Source organism: Protopterus annectens, chromosome 1.part1 (genome assembly GCF_019279795.1).
Source record: "Protopterus annectens isolate FY-2018-M chromosome 1.part1, PAN1.0, whole genome shotgun sequence".
NCBI classification, from domain to species: Eukaryota; Metazoa; Chordata; order Ceratodontiformes; family Protopteridae; genus Protopterus; species Protopterus annectens.
The window spans coordinates 1,396,380,312-1,396,394,345 of NC_056726.1; the positions used below are offsets into that span (position 1 = coordinate 1,396,380,312).

General features: G+C 39.4%; 1 protein-coding gene across 1 annotated transcript in view; it reads right to left on the reverse strand.

Moving 5' to 3' along the window:
• GREB1 (growth regulating estrogen receptor binding 1) overlaps positions 1 to 14,034 on the reverse strand; it is a 3,935,532-nt gene that overhangs the window by 640,979 nt on the left and 3,280,519 nt on the right. Inside the window, exon 24 of the mRNA XM_044082225.1 lies at positions 5,245 to 5,400. Coding sequence (XP_043938160.1) covers positions 5,245 to 5,400 — 156 coding nt within the window. The remainder of the gene's footprint in view (positions 1 to 5,244; positions 5,401 to 14,034) is intronic.

Consider the following 14,034-nt stretch of genomic DNA (forward strand, 5'->3'; position numbering starts at 1 on the left):
GGGGTATTTGATGCAAATTTAGCAGCTTTGTTATAGCATTGCTCAAGTTTTAATTTTTATGATGCCTGAAGGTTAGTAAGAATGGGAGCAACATAAAGAAGTGGGGGGAGGAGATAAGTAGTTCAAGTGTAGCTTTAGTTGCGTTGATGAGAAAGTTTTTGGCTCTATAAAGCATCCCTAGTTTTTGATGAGTTTTTCTTAAGCAATTTTGTATATGCAGGTCGAATTTAAAATTATCATCCACTATCATCCTTAATAATTAGATAATTAGCTAGAAGAAGTGACTTCAGTGGTTGTATTACCAAGTCATAGGACTTTAAATTTTGTTTTATCATGGGAGAGATATTTGGGGGAAAAGTAGTAGTTTGATTTTTTTTTTTTTTTTGTAGCGTTGAACATGAGTTGTGAGTTACAAAGCCATGTTTCAGTTGCTTTTAAAGTTTCCTGAGTGATGTTTTTGGGGTTTGCCACACTATCAGGTGTGCAAATGAGTGTGGAATCATCAGGGAGGCCTGTTGTGTGGATGTGTGGAGGGTGCTGGTGAGAATGTTAAAGAGGAGAGGACAGAGGATGCAGACTTGTAGTACACTGGTGGTTACTGGGAAGTATGGAGAGAGGGTGGAGTACCATTTTACTAACTGATACCTATTGGACAGATAGCTTTTGAACCATAGTAGGGTGGGCTGAGAGAGACCTAATGAGAACATTAGAAGTAGAAGCTTATTGTGACAAACTGTGTCAAGAGCTTTAGACAAGTCTACAGAAATGGAGGAGTCTAGTTTGCCATTATGTCTAGGTTTTTTGACAGTATCTATAAAGGTTAGAAGTGCAGTGTTAGTACTATACAAAGGAAGGAAACTATGTTGTGTGGGGGGATAGGAGTTCTTCCTGCAGGAGATATTATTAACAATTGTTTTTAAATACATCTTCATGTATTTTGGAGCAGGGGAATAAGATTACTATACATCTAGCTAGTTAGTAATGTCTGTTGAGTTTCCTCTTTTGTGCAGTGGGATAAAGTGTGACTTCCTCCAGAGAGAGGGAATGTGGGATTCTTGTGTTGACCTATTTATAAGGATTGAGACAGTGTAGGCAATGCTATCAGCTGCTATTTTAGGGCATTCACTTGGAAAGTCATCAGCTGAAGTAGCATATGGTTTGAGTATGTTAAAGAGTAGTTGTACATAGGATGTGGGCATAGATTTGAAGGTGAAAATGGATGTGGTGATACGTGGCTGTTGGGCAGGGTTAGAAGTAGATTTTGGGGAATCCTTGGTTAGAGAGTCTATACAATCTATGAAATAAGAGTTGAAATGTATTGCAGTGATGAGTTATTGGGAGAGGGGTTAGGGTTGAATTTATGGCCAAGGTGCAAGATTTCTTTAATGGCTCACCAGAATTTTTATTTATTTATTTATTTATTTATTTGACATTTGTTAACTGGGTTAGTCCATCTGAGCTTATGCCTTTTTTCAGTGGAGACATGAGAAGAAAATCTCCAAAATGAAAGATTATACAAAAATTTAAAAAAACTAGACTTAAAGGAAAAGTAATACAAGTAAAACATTTGTCGTACAGAAGTATAAAATATATACATTTATAAAATAAATTATATAAAAAAATGAGAAAACTACAAATAAATTATACAGGCAGGATGTTCAAGGTACAGAATAACAAATTTGTATTCTGATATAAAAATGTGTATATATTACATAGGTTATTAGGTAGCACAATGTTTAACAGTAAGAGAAGTTGTTTAAAGTGGGAAGACAAGTTAAAAGTGGGTAAGGAAGAGTATTTGGCAAAGCTGCAAAGATGCTGAGGAACAAGTTAATGGTGGTCAAGAAGGAGAGACTTAAGAGTTATTTTGTCAAGTATAAGAAAGGGAAAATGAAAGAGAAAGGTAGAGGAGTGGGTATAAAACATTATAAAAGTAATGGAGCTAAAATTGCAGGGAGTGAGGAGGGGAGTAGTAGAAAGATATTTTAAAGGTCAGGAAGTTAGAATAGTTAGAGGGTGTATGGAAAGGGAGGTGGAAGAGAGGAAAGTGAGGGTAGAGAAAAAGATAACGGGGAAAGGAGGAAAGGGTAGAAAAGGAAGAGGGGGAGTACATTTAAGTGTATTTTTGGGGTTATGTTTACTATTATTCTGAAAGTTATAGTAGTATAGTTTTTTTTGTTTTCATTAATTTACTTTTTAATATGATTGCAAAGCATTATAAGGTTTCCAAGATATTGCGGTGTTTTATATTTTTGCCATTCTTTCCATGCTTTTTCTCTACCCTGCATTAGCATTCTACTCTTTTTGGGTAGACAAATCGCATTAATTGTTTTTAGTCTCTTCTTTCCATCCTCAAATCAAACTATAAAAGAGAGCAATCAGTTTACAGCCAATACAAAGCAATTAGCAGAGAAGTAACCAAATAGAACAGGTTTTCATTCACTTCTTTAATGCAGTAACCTGTTAGCTAGGAAGACTAAGTAACTGGCATATACAATGTACTCTACTGGTCAAGAGAAAGGACAGTGGCCATCTTAATTTTGGGGGGTGACAAGTACCACGTATCTCACTAGATGAAGTTAATATACAGCAAGGTTCTTCAAGTTAAATTTGTTTACATTGTACAAAGACAAAATTCTGAGTGAAAATGTTTGGGAGATGGCCCTTGTGGCAGAGTTTCAGCAGTATCCGAGTCAGATATAGTGATCTCAGGCTATTGTACAAAGACAAAATTCTCAGTGAAAATGTTTGGGAGTTGGCCCTTACGACAGGGCTTCAGCTGTACTTGGATTGATATAGTAACCCCAGGCTATTGTACAAACACAAAACTCTCAGTGAAAATGTTTGGGGGCTGGCCCTTGTAGCAGAGTTTCAGCAGTATCTGAGTCAGATATAGTGATCCCAAGCTATTGTACAAAGACAAAATTCTCAGTGAAAATAGTTGGAAGTTGGACCTTGTGGCAGAGCTTCAGTAGTACCTGAGCCGGATATAGTTACCCTGGTCTCTGCACCATGAGGAAGTTGGTGACTGAGTGAAATGTATTATGGAAGATAGTATATAAAGTTTAAAGGGAAAAGGATGTCAGGAATTGTTATTAATGGCAATGGAAATTGTTGATGATATTATAAATATGACTGATGAAACCAAAACCATGACAGGAGATTTAAATAAAGCATTTGATACAGCACACCATGAACTTTTGTGAACAATTACGGAAGAGTACAACATTAGTAGTGAGAAAACTAAGAATGTATGTTGTTCTGCATATAATACAAATAAAGTAAGAATTTTAGTGAATGGAATTTTAAATGAAGAAATAGATACAGATAATGGCAAACATCAGGAATGTCCTATGAATAGCATATTTCTTTTTGCATTAGTTATGAATGTATTGGTTAGAGATGTAAATTTGCATATGAAAGGTGGTACTCATATTACTAATAAAGGGATAAAAATTACAGTTATGCTTACTTATTATGTAGATCATATTATATTTATTACGAAAAATGAAGTCTGGAAAGAAATTATATATTATTGGCCTCTGATGCAAATGGGCAGTTTTTGTCACAGTAAACAAATGTCAACTAACTAACTAACTAACTAACTAAATAAATAATACATCAGTGTTTCAACATAATAAGTATGACCTTATAGAAAAATGTAAATGACTGGGTGATATTGTAAAGATAGGAGGAGCACCTTTTTCGATGAAAGAAATCTCTGTGTTAGGAACAAGATTCAGGGGTAAAAATATAAGTGAGGAACAATAGAATAGTATAACAGATGAAATAAAGGAGTTTTGTTGTTTTGGACAACGTACACGCTATCACTCAATAAAAAGGTTTACTTGAATTCATCTATACAAGGAAAGTGAAAATATTTAGCTAGTGTCTACATCTTGGCAATAACCTATGAAAAACGCATACTTTTTTCTTTTACATGGGGTTTGAGACTGAATCCAGTGAAGAGTGGAGTCATATATGGATACAGAAGATGCAGCTTTATGATTAATAAACGTAATTGTTTAAGCTGCTGATATGATAAAATGATAAAAATGAGAAGTTAGTAAACCTACTAAAGTACAAATATGAGCAGGACTGGGATATGTTAAAAAATGTAAAAGAGATAAAGAATATATAAATGAAGAAATTAAATGTTATAAAGAAAAAATATTCTATGGAAAATAAAAAAATGATTAAATAAAAAATGAGAGGAAAGTGTGGTATAAAAATATCATGATGCAATATTATTATGTTAATCATTTGACTGAGTTAGAGAATGAAAAAGGTAAAGCTAGAAAAGTATGAAAAGGATGGTGCAATAAGCAAGTAGAATGTCAAGGTTTTTATGGAGATTAGTGATTAATAAATTACCAGTAAAAGGAAATATGTCACATAAAAAATCATTGAAAATGTTTGTATATGTTGTGGTAAAGAAAAAATGCAGAACATGTCTTCTTAGAATGTATAAGGGTTGCAAAATAGTGGGAAAAATTATGGGAAGCAAAGTTCTTTGAAAATATAAAGAACATTACATAAATATAGATATGATTACAGATTGATATTACAGCCATAAAAATAAGGAATACGTTCGTAAAATACTGCACATAAAAGATTATTTTACACTTTTTGGACCATTTGGAATGAAAAGATAAATGAAATCATGTTTAATAGTAAATAGAGACAAAAGTAATTTTAAGAAAAATTAGATGATGGTTGTGGAAGAAGAAGTGGGAGTCAAATAAGGATAATGAAGAAAGAAGTTTAACACGATAATGAAAAGTAAGATATTTACGATTGCATGACAACAGAAAGGAATGGAAACTTGTGTACCGTGTAAATTACAAACTTGTAAATATCAAATTCGTAAATAGTATTGTAAATAAAGTTTTAAATAAAGAACCCCTACTCTTTTCAATAGGTGACGTGTGATCTTTTACATGCACCTGAGCTACCACCAACTCAAGCAGATGGGATCTCAGTTTGTCTCATCAGAAGGATGATACACTCAAAGTACAGCACCCCCTAATGTTGCACTGCAGCATCAGCAATCGATCTGCCTAGTGTGGAAACAGAACCCACCAAAGGCGAGTGTGCTACCTGTTGCACCATGGACACTGCTAGTGTTTTTGTATGGACAAAAATGGGCACTTAATAGAGCTTTTAAATAACTTAATATTAAAAAGAAAACTTCCTTTCACATCTGCAGTTTTGCTTAATCTGCTACTGTCAAAACCAACAGACCTTCAGCACTGCTGATATGCTTCACTGAGAAAACTGGGCTTGCATCGTCATATCGTGGATCATGAACTATAGAGTCAAATGGCATCTTCTTAAAAGCTTCCAAATCAGGCCACAGAGCTCCAGGCAGATGTGCATACTGGCCACATTCTTCGGAATCTGAAATAATCCAAAATGTAGATTAGAAGTATGAATATCAAAGGCAACATCTCACCAAAACTACAAACACAGTGCACTCCTTTGAAGATAGTGTACTACATGAGAACCCCATGAAGGCTAATTATTTGGTGAACTGCAGTACTTGTAGGATTAGGGAATGGGATGGCACAAGCATTGCCACTGCTGTTGTTTGTTGTGCTGTTCTGACCCCAGTCTCCTACTCAAACAACTGAAGTTACAAGTAAAAAAAGAAATATTGTTTTTCTTCAAAGGAAAATGGTCTTGACCACAAGAATTCTTTTACACCATAAAGAAGTTAAATAAACTGAAAAAAATTACAATAAGAACACAAAGTAAAACAGTGATCTATCAGCTAAACAGAACACAGAAAGAGCATTAAGAACAACATCAGTTTATATAAGCAAAGCACCAACATATATAAGCAGAATGCAGACAATATAAATACATTACAATTTTGTACAGATCAACAAGTGGTTCCCTATCACTGTGAACATTTGATTCACTATTACTGTGGACCCCTGCTACAGCTAGAACACTACACTGTGTAAAATAGTCCACAGTGTAAAAAGATAAAAAGTAACTGGATTTGGTCATATCTAGGAGAAACCACTTAAGACACAACAGTCAGTAAGGTTCTGATGTATGCAAGTATGAAGATCCAAAATTGTGAACCAGAAAGAAGTAATTAAGAATGCAGAGTTATAGGTGAGAAGTAGAGAAAGAAATGAGGGATCCAGAGGCAGGAAAGAACAGAAGGGGACAGTGAATTAATCTGTAAACAAGAGATCCAAAGAGAAGCATTAATCTTTCTGCAACAAGCAGGCATTTAACTTTGGCAAAAGGAAAACAGTCGCATTCAACTCATGTATCCTGTATTCACTTACTCTAGTGAGAGACATTGTACTTTTTATGTGTGTGTGAGGGAATCACCTGTAATTATCTAGAGGGCATACTGCAGGGCAGAACTAATCACCTTTTACCCAGCAGCTTCCTAGTTTTCGTGGTGTGTAGATGTGAGATCCTGTTAATAAACTTGAAAAAAGTTTATCTTCCTTCTAATTTTATTATTTGGTGTGTTAAAAATGGCAGAGGTCAGATACAGTCTGAGGTATTTAAATGTCTTAAACTTTGTTTAGCAGAAATAGAATACTGACCACTGACTTGTCAGTCACAAGAGCCATGTTTTAGGGTTTATAATATAACAAAGAGCACTTATTCCAAGTAAGTTATAATGAAACCTACTAAAACAAACCAAATGTCAATATTCTGATTGAAGGTTGAGACAATAACATTGGTAAAATAACACATGCTGTGAGAGTTATATAATTAGTTCAGAGAAAGCCTTGCAAGTTGCAACACAGGGCTTTGTAAAGTCAGATAGTTAATAACAGACTACACAATAAAAGTTTAAGTACAGACCTTTGGGATACATCCACGGGTACTTCACAAAGAGAGGATGCAGCCTTAACCTGGGAAATGAGATCTAACCTAGGCCTGATAAGTCAAATTCCTAGAAAAGAACAGGACAGGAAACAGAACTGAAGACCATAGAGAGGGCCATAAATACTAGCCCCATTTGCCAGCCTTCTACTGTATCCCTTGAAGCAGCACTGGTTGAAGCAAGAAGGCATCTTCTTAAAAGCTTCCAAATCAGGCCACAGAGCTCCAGGCAGATGTGCATACTGGCCACATTCTTCGGAATCTGAAATAATCCTAGTGATGGTATTATTCCCTTTCTGAAGCCATGCTGAGTATCAAATAGAAGGCCATTGTCAATGTTGTTTTGGGATTGATTAGATGCTGCTGTTTCTATTAGTATGGATAAGCTGTGTAGGCTATAAATAGCAGTGAAATGCTCAGTTCTGCCATGAAACTCCAAACTGTACATTCTCAAGCATTGGAAACCATGAAAACTAATGCCCTAGTCCCAGCAGTCCGACAAGCCTTATCTGCAAGGCCATGGAGCGTATTATCATGGAACTTATAAACAAAGACATTGGCAACCTTCAAACACTGGACCCCACCCAGTTTGGGTTTGTGAAGGGCTGATCTTGTCTCCTGAACCTGATTGACTTCTTTGAATCAGTCTCTAGAGCCATGGACAAGGGTAAGGTGGTCCACACAGCCTATCTAGACCTTGCCAAGGCCTTTGACACCATCCCCCACTCTGGAATCATAGATAAACTTACTAAGTTGGGTATTAATCCCTATGTCACCCAATGGGTTGCTAAATGGCTTACTGATAGAACCCACACTGTAAAAGTAGCCGACTCCAAATCCAGCTCCAGACAAGTGACAAGTGGAGTACCTCAGGGTTCAGTCCTGGGGCCGCTCTTGTTTGGCATCTACTTCTCTGAAGTACAGGTCAACACTAAGGGACTCTGGCTAACAAAGTTTGCAGATGACTGCAAACTGGGAGCCATTATTGAATCCCCAAATGATGTGGATACTCTACAAAAGGGCCTTACAGAAACAGATGCTTGGTGCCAGAGCCATGTGCTCAAGCTCAATGCCAAGAAATGTATTGTTATCCCTTTGGGAAAAACATGTATCCATGAATTACCATATAGGTGGCAGTACACTAAACACAGAAAGTGTGATAAGAGACTTAGGGACACAGGTGGACAGTGGTCTCACCTTCGATAACCACATCGCCACAACAGTCAGGAAATCCTTCTATGTGGCACACCTCATCACGAAGGGCTTTTCATCCAGAAAAAAGGAGGTCATTGTCCCACTGTACTCATCCCTCATTAGACCCATTATAGAATACAACGCCCCATTTGGTATATACCTCTCAAGACATCTGCAACAACTGGAAAGGCCTCAGAAATACCTCACTAAAAGAATCACAGGCCTAAAGCAGATGCCCTACGCTGACCGCCTTAAAAACTCCAGCTATACTCTGTCGCATATCGTCTACTCAGAGGCGATCTCTGCTTAACATACAAGGCCATGTCAAACCCAGAGCTGTTGGACATGCTACACTTAAAGAAATCCCAATCCCTCAGAGCTACACGCTCCAGGGATCTAAACCTTGTCATCACAATAAACAAAACATGCTGGAGGGTTAGGTTCCTGACCCAGAGACTCCCCAGACTCTGGAATAGATTGCCCTTACATGTCAAGCAGAGTGCCTCTTTGGACCTCTTCAAGAGGAACCTTGACGTTTGGATGGGAGAAAGGAAATTCACCCCAGGGATCACGTCAGTCGCCCTGCTAGACAGGGGTCCAGGAAAGTAAATAATGTGGGAAGAAATAGCCAGGGAATTGTTATGGCTAGGCTTGTATAGGCCCTAGGGCTGATAGCCTAGTACCAACCTATGAACCTATGAACCTAAATACAGAAAGGTGAAAAAGTTAAGTTTAAGTGTTGTCAGAGGCAAGCCTCCCACACAGCTTCTCCCACTAACTTATATACACCAATTACATAGTCACACCAACTTGAAGAAAGGAGAAATCTCCCAAAAGAAGAAAATCATTGCCTGTGCACACTTAGAAATCACACCTGCAATTATTTCCTATGGAAAACAGCTACTGACTTTACATTCATTGGTGTATTTTCCTGTGGGAACTGATGTAATGATCAATAAAACAGACATTTTGGAAAGGTAAAGATAGCAGCTATCTCATACTTCTCAACCTCTTAGTGCAAGAAATCTGCACAAAGTCTAAATCAAAGGGGCTGCTGTTAAAAGTGAATAATTAGTAGAGCATATAAAATATTGCATGAGAATTATAGGAATCAGTGAAGCTCAGAAAGGATTGCAAAGAAAGATTGTTTAAGCAATTCACAAAGAGACTGTGTATATCTCCCAAATATGCAACAAAGTCTAGAAGACTTAGGATCTTTGCCTGGAAGTGTTTACATGGTATTTTATACCCCAAGTAGACTCCAAAGAATTTTTCCTCAGGTGGATAGCAAATGTCGGAGATGTGATGGGCAAGAAAGAGGTGGCTGGGAACATGTTTTTTGGGAGTGTAATGAGATGGCAGACTTTAGGGATTCCCTGCAGACCATTCTGTCAGAGATGCTGGGTGATAATTTTTTTGAGTTATGATACAGAATCGGAATTGCCTAGATACAGTAAACCATTGCTGAGTGCAATTATGATGGCTGCCAAAAAAGCAATTACTAGAAAATGGAAATCAAAGTTTAAACTAACTTTACTAGAAGTAGTGAATAAATTAACAGAGATAAAAATAACTGGAATTGAGATCTTTAGGAAAGGGAGGGAGTAAACTACATAGGAAAAATGGGAATTGTGGGAAAAATATATGCACAGCAGGAATGAGGTTTAACAGGCAGGATTTGAATGAGCCATACAATGATTAACTGACAATGACTGAATAGATTATAAGTAATGTATGTTTGCAACTACAGTTGTTTCAGTGGTGTCTGTCTGTGATGTATACTGTTTGCAACTAAAATGGTGTCATGTTGTTTATTTTTCATTTATATAAATGTAAGATTACCTATGTCATGTGAAAATTTAATAAAGATGTTTGCTGGCAAAAAAAGCCTAAAACATTGGGGGGACAAAGGCCTAAAAATATGGACAGATTTTAAATATTGCACTTATAAATTTAGAAAGTTTGTTAGAATAACAGGATTTGTGTTACCATGCATTTTCTGAAGGATATGAAGTCTGAAACTCAAATGTGTGTCATTATTTAGTGATTTCAATCCTCGGCGATTTTCCAGAAAAACACAAAGTTATGAGAAAAAGACCAAAAATATGAAGCAAAATATTAACATTCTGCAAAAATCTAGACAGTTAAGAGGTATGAGCTATCTTCTAGAAATCTGGAAAAGTACAGGATGACATGGAAACATAGAATATGTGAGTGAAGGGGACAGAAAGAAAAATGCTGCAGGCAGTTAAAATTTTAGGATGGAGGCAAAACAGTACCTGATCCTTCATAACTTGTTTCTTCCTTTAGTAGGCATCTTTTAGTGAATTCCATTTGATAAAAATAAGTTAAAATTGAAAATTTGACAAAAAGTAAGAGAAAGTGTAGAAGGTAATAGATGTATAATGGACTGTCTTTCTAAGATAAAGAGAGGTATTCACAGAAATAATTAAAAAGTGCCATAAATAAAGGCATTGTTAACAGTTACAGTGGTTGTTTAAATAATGCTCCTTTTAGTATAGTCGTGTGGTCAGTATCATGAGCAAGCTTTCTGCATTGAAAAAGGACAGTTGTGTACACTTACCATAAATGTAGATGTTCGAGTGTATTCACTGTTGCAGTCATCACTTGCAGGTTATCCCTGCTGGGTAGCCCTCGGCCTGCTGGAATACCAGAGTAAAGATTGTCCCTCCTGCGTCAGCTACAGGTCACCAGGGACTGATGTCAGGTCATCAATGGTATAAAGCAGGGCAGCCAACGCCATTACATCAGTTTTTCTTGCCCCAACCTATGGGAGACCTGCCCAGAAGGCCTAATGAAGGCCAACCTAGGGGATGACCATAGGCATAGATAGGTGTGAGAGAAACTGAGAGAGAAATAGAGGGGGAAGGAGGGAGGGAAAACAGGGCTGCAACAGTGAATACACTCGAACATCTACATTTATGGTAAGTGTAAACAACTGTACTATGTTATTTGTGTTTCACTGTTGCAGTCATCACTTGTGGGAAGATTCCCAAAGTTGAAGGTAGGGTGAATGGTAGAAGGGAAGAAATAGAAGCACAGGCTTGCACTGCTCTAAGTAGGACTTAGCATGCCCTGCAGGACTGCAGAGGTAAAGCCTGGCTGGGTTTTGGAGAAAAGAGGCAATTGGTAATGTTTGGTGAAGGTGTGGACGGACGTCCAAGTGGCAGCTTCTAGGATGTCCTTGGTAGGGACCCCCCTGAGGAAGGCAGTAGAAGTAGATGCTGCCCTATTGGAATGGCTTTGACAGGCTTGGGAGGAATTTTTCCATGGAAGTGGTAGCAGAATTGGATACAGTTAGATATCCATTTAGAAATGGTCTGCTTGGAAATAGGTTTCCCCTCTGCCCCTGGGACAAAGCTGACTAGGAGCTGGTCAGTCTTTCTGAGAGACTTGGTTCTATCCAGTTAGTATCTACGTTGTCTGTGCACATCCAGTGAATGAGGTATTCTTTCTCCCCTGTTCTGAGGGTTAGGAAAGAAGGTGGGAAGATGTATAGTCTAACTCAGTGTTATGTCAGATACCCCCATAGGCATAAAAGAGGAGTTAGTTCTAAGAGACACCAAGTCTGCATGGAAGATAATGACGGGTTCAATGGCCATGAGCGCCTGGAAACCCTCTTAGCTGAAGTTATGCCCAGCCGGAAGGCGGTCTTCCAAGAGAGGTGTTTCAGTTCTGCTGAGGCAGCTGGTTCAAAGGGAGATAAGGTTAATTTTTCCAAGACATAGTTCAGGTCCATGGCAGGTGTGGGTGGCCTCCTAGGTGGCCTCATGTGAGATACCACTCTATAAAATTGTTTTAGCATGGGGGTGGGAGAACAAAGGCTGCTCTGCATGGGAATGGGCAGAGATAGCTGAGGCATGAATTTTGATGGAAGAGTAAGATAATCCTTTTTGCACTAGCTCCGCCAAGTAGTCTAGAATCAGAGAGAGAGATGCAATGGAGCTGCTGGTACCCTTAGTCTGGCATCAGGCACTGAATCTTTTCCATTTTGCCGAGTAGGATTTCCTGCTGCTGGGCCTTCTGGCCTCCTTAATTATATCCAGGACCAGCTTGCTCAACAGTGGGTTGGTATCCGCATTTGGGGAATAAGCCATGCAGACAGGTTGAGAGTTTGCAGATTGGGATGCAGTAGTGACCCTTTTTCTTGGGTTAAAAGTCCTTCTGTAAGAGACGGGCTCCTGGACAGTTCCTTGCTTAGGCTGAGTAGCAAGGGGTACCAATGTTGCCTGGGCCAATTTGGAGCAATAAGTATAGCTCTTAGCCCTTCCTTCCTGATCTTTAGCAGTACCCTTGGGATCACTGGCAAGGGGGGAAGGCATAGACAAACAGGTTGCCCCAGTGGAAAGAGAGAGCATCCACTTTTCACACTTCTGGGTGGAACTTCCTGGTGCAGAACTGATCTAACTGCCTGCTCTCTATGGATGTGAAGAGGTCTGCCTCTGGGGTCCCTCAATTGTGGGTGATGCAGAGGAAGGTCTCCCTCCGAAGCTGCCATTCGTGGGGTCCAGGACACTTCTGCTGATGTGGACTGCCAGGGTATTGTGCTCCCCCGGGATGTGCTGGGCTATCAGATGAAAGCCCATCTTCGATGCAGTCTGCCAGAGAAGCATGGCTAGATGACAAAGTGAGTAGGCGTGTGTTCCCCCCTCCTTGCTGATGTACCACATGACTGTGATATTGTCTGTTTTGATGAGGAGCACCCCTGCTTCAGGTGGCTCTTGAAGGCTGTGATAGCCCTGAGTACTGCCATCATTTCCTTTAGGTTGATGTGTAGGTCTAGGTCCCTGAGGTCCCAAGTGCCTTGTGTGCACATGTCTCTGAAGTGTGCCTTCCAGGCTTTGTCTGAGGCATCCGATGGTCTGGCCATGGGGAAGAATTAGAAATGGTAGGGCCTTGGTCAGGGTGCAGACTTCTGTCCACCATAGGAGTTCCTCTCTTAAGCAGAGAATCAGAGGTAGTTGTAGCTCCAGAGACTGAGAGTGCTGGCACCATAGGAGTTTTAGGTACCACTGCAGTTTTCTCATGTGTAGTCTGGCCAAGGGCACCAACAGGATGCAGGATGCCATGTACCCCAGAGCTTGAAGGAACTTCCTTGCTGTGAGGTGTGTTCTGTAAGCCAACTGGGAGAAATACTGGGGCAGAAAACTTTGTTTTTCTGAAGATAGGAAGGCTCTTTGGGTGGAAGTGTCCAGGAGAGCTCCCAAGAAGGTGATCTGTCTGGTGGGCTTGAAATGGGATTTTTCCTTGTTGATGGTAAATCCCACAGAGGTAAAGAGTGTTTGGACAAAGTTGAGGTCTTGCAGGAGCTTTTCCTTGCTGTCTGCTTAGATGAGACAGTCATCCAGATAGGGGTAAATTTGAATGTTTTTCTGCCTGCAGATGGCAATGACAGGAGTCAGGCATTTGGTGAAAACCCTGGGAGCAGTAGATAACAGCAAAGGGCAGAGCAGAGAACTGAAACTTTTGTGAGCCTACCCTGAAGCGAAGGAACCTTCTGCAGGACTCTCTTATAGGGATATGGAGGTAGGCATCCTTTAGGTCCAGGGTGACTAGCCAGGCATTTGGGGTCAGTATGGGCAAGAGTTTTTGAAGCATAAGCATTTTTAATTTTGGAAATTGCAGGGAAGGTTTTAAAGTAGATAGATCCAGAATAGGGCGCCAAGTGCCCTCTTTCCTGGGAAGCAGGAACAATCTTGAATAAAACCCTTTTCTGGCTTGTTCCAGGGGTACAGGCTCCACTGCTCCTTGAGCACAGAGTTTCTGAATTTGGCTGAGGGCCTCTGCCCGATGATTTGTTGGTATGTCCGGGTACACTGTTAAGATTGGGCTCTCTTTGAAGGAGAATCTTTATCCTTGGAAAATGATTTTTAGGACCCACTGATCCACTGTGATAGATTGCCACTTGCCTTTGAAGAGGGCATAGCCTTCCTCCTAACCTTTGGGGGGGCAGAGGGG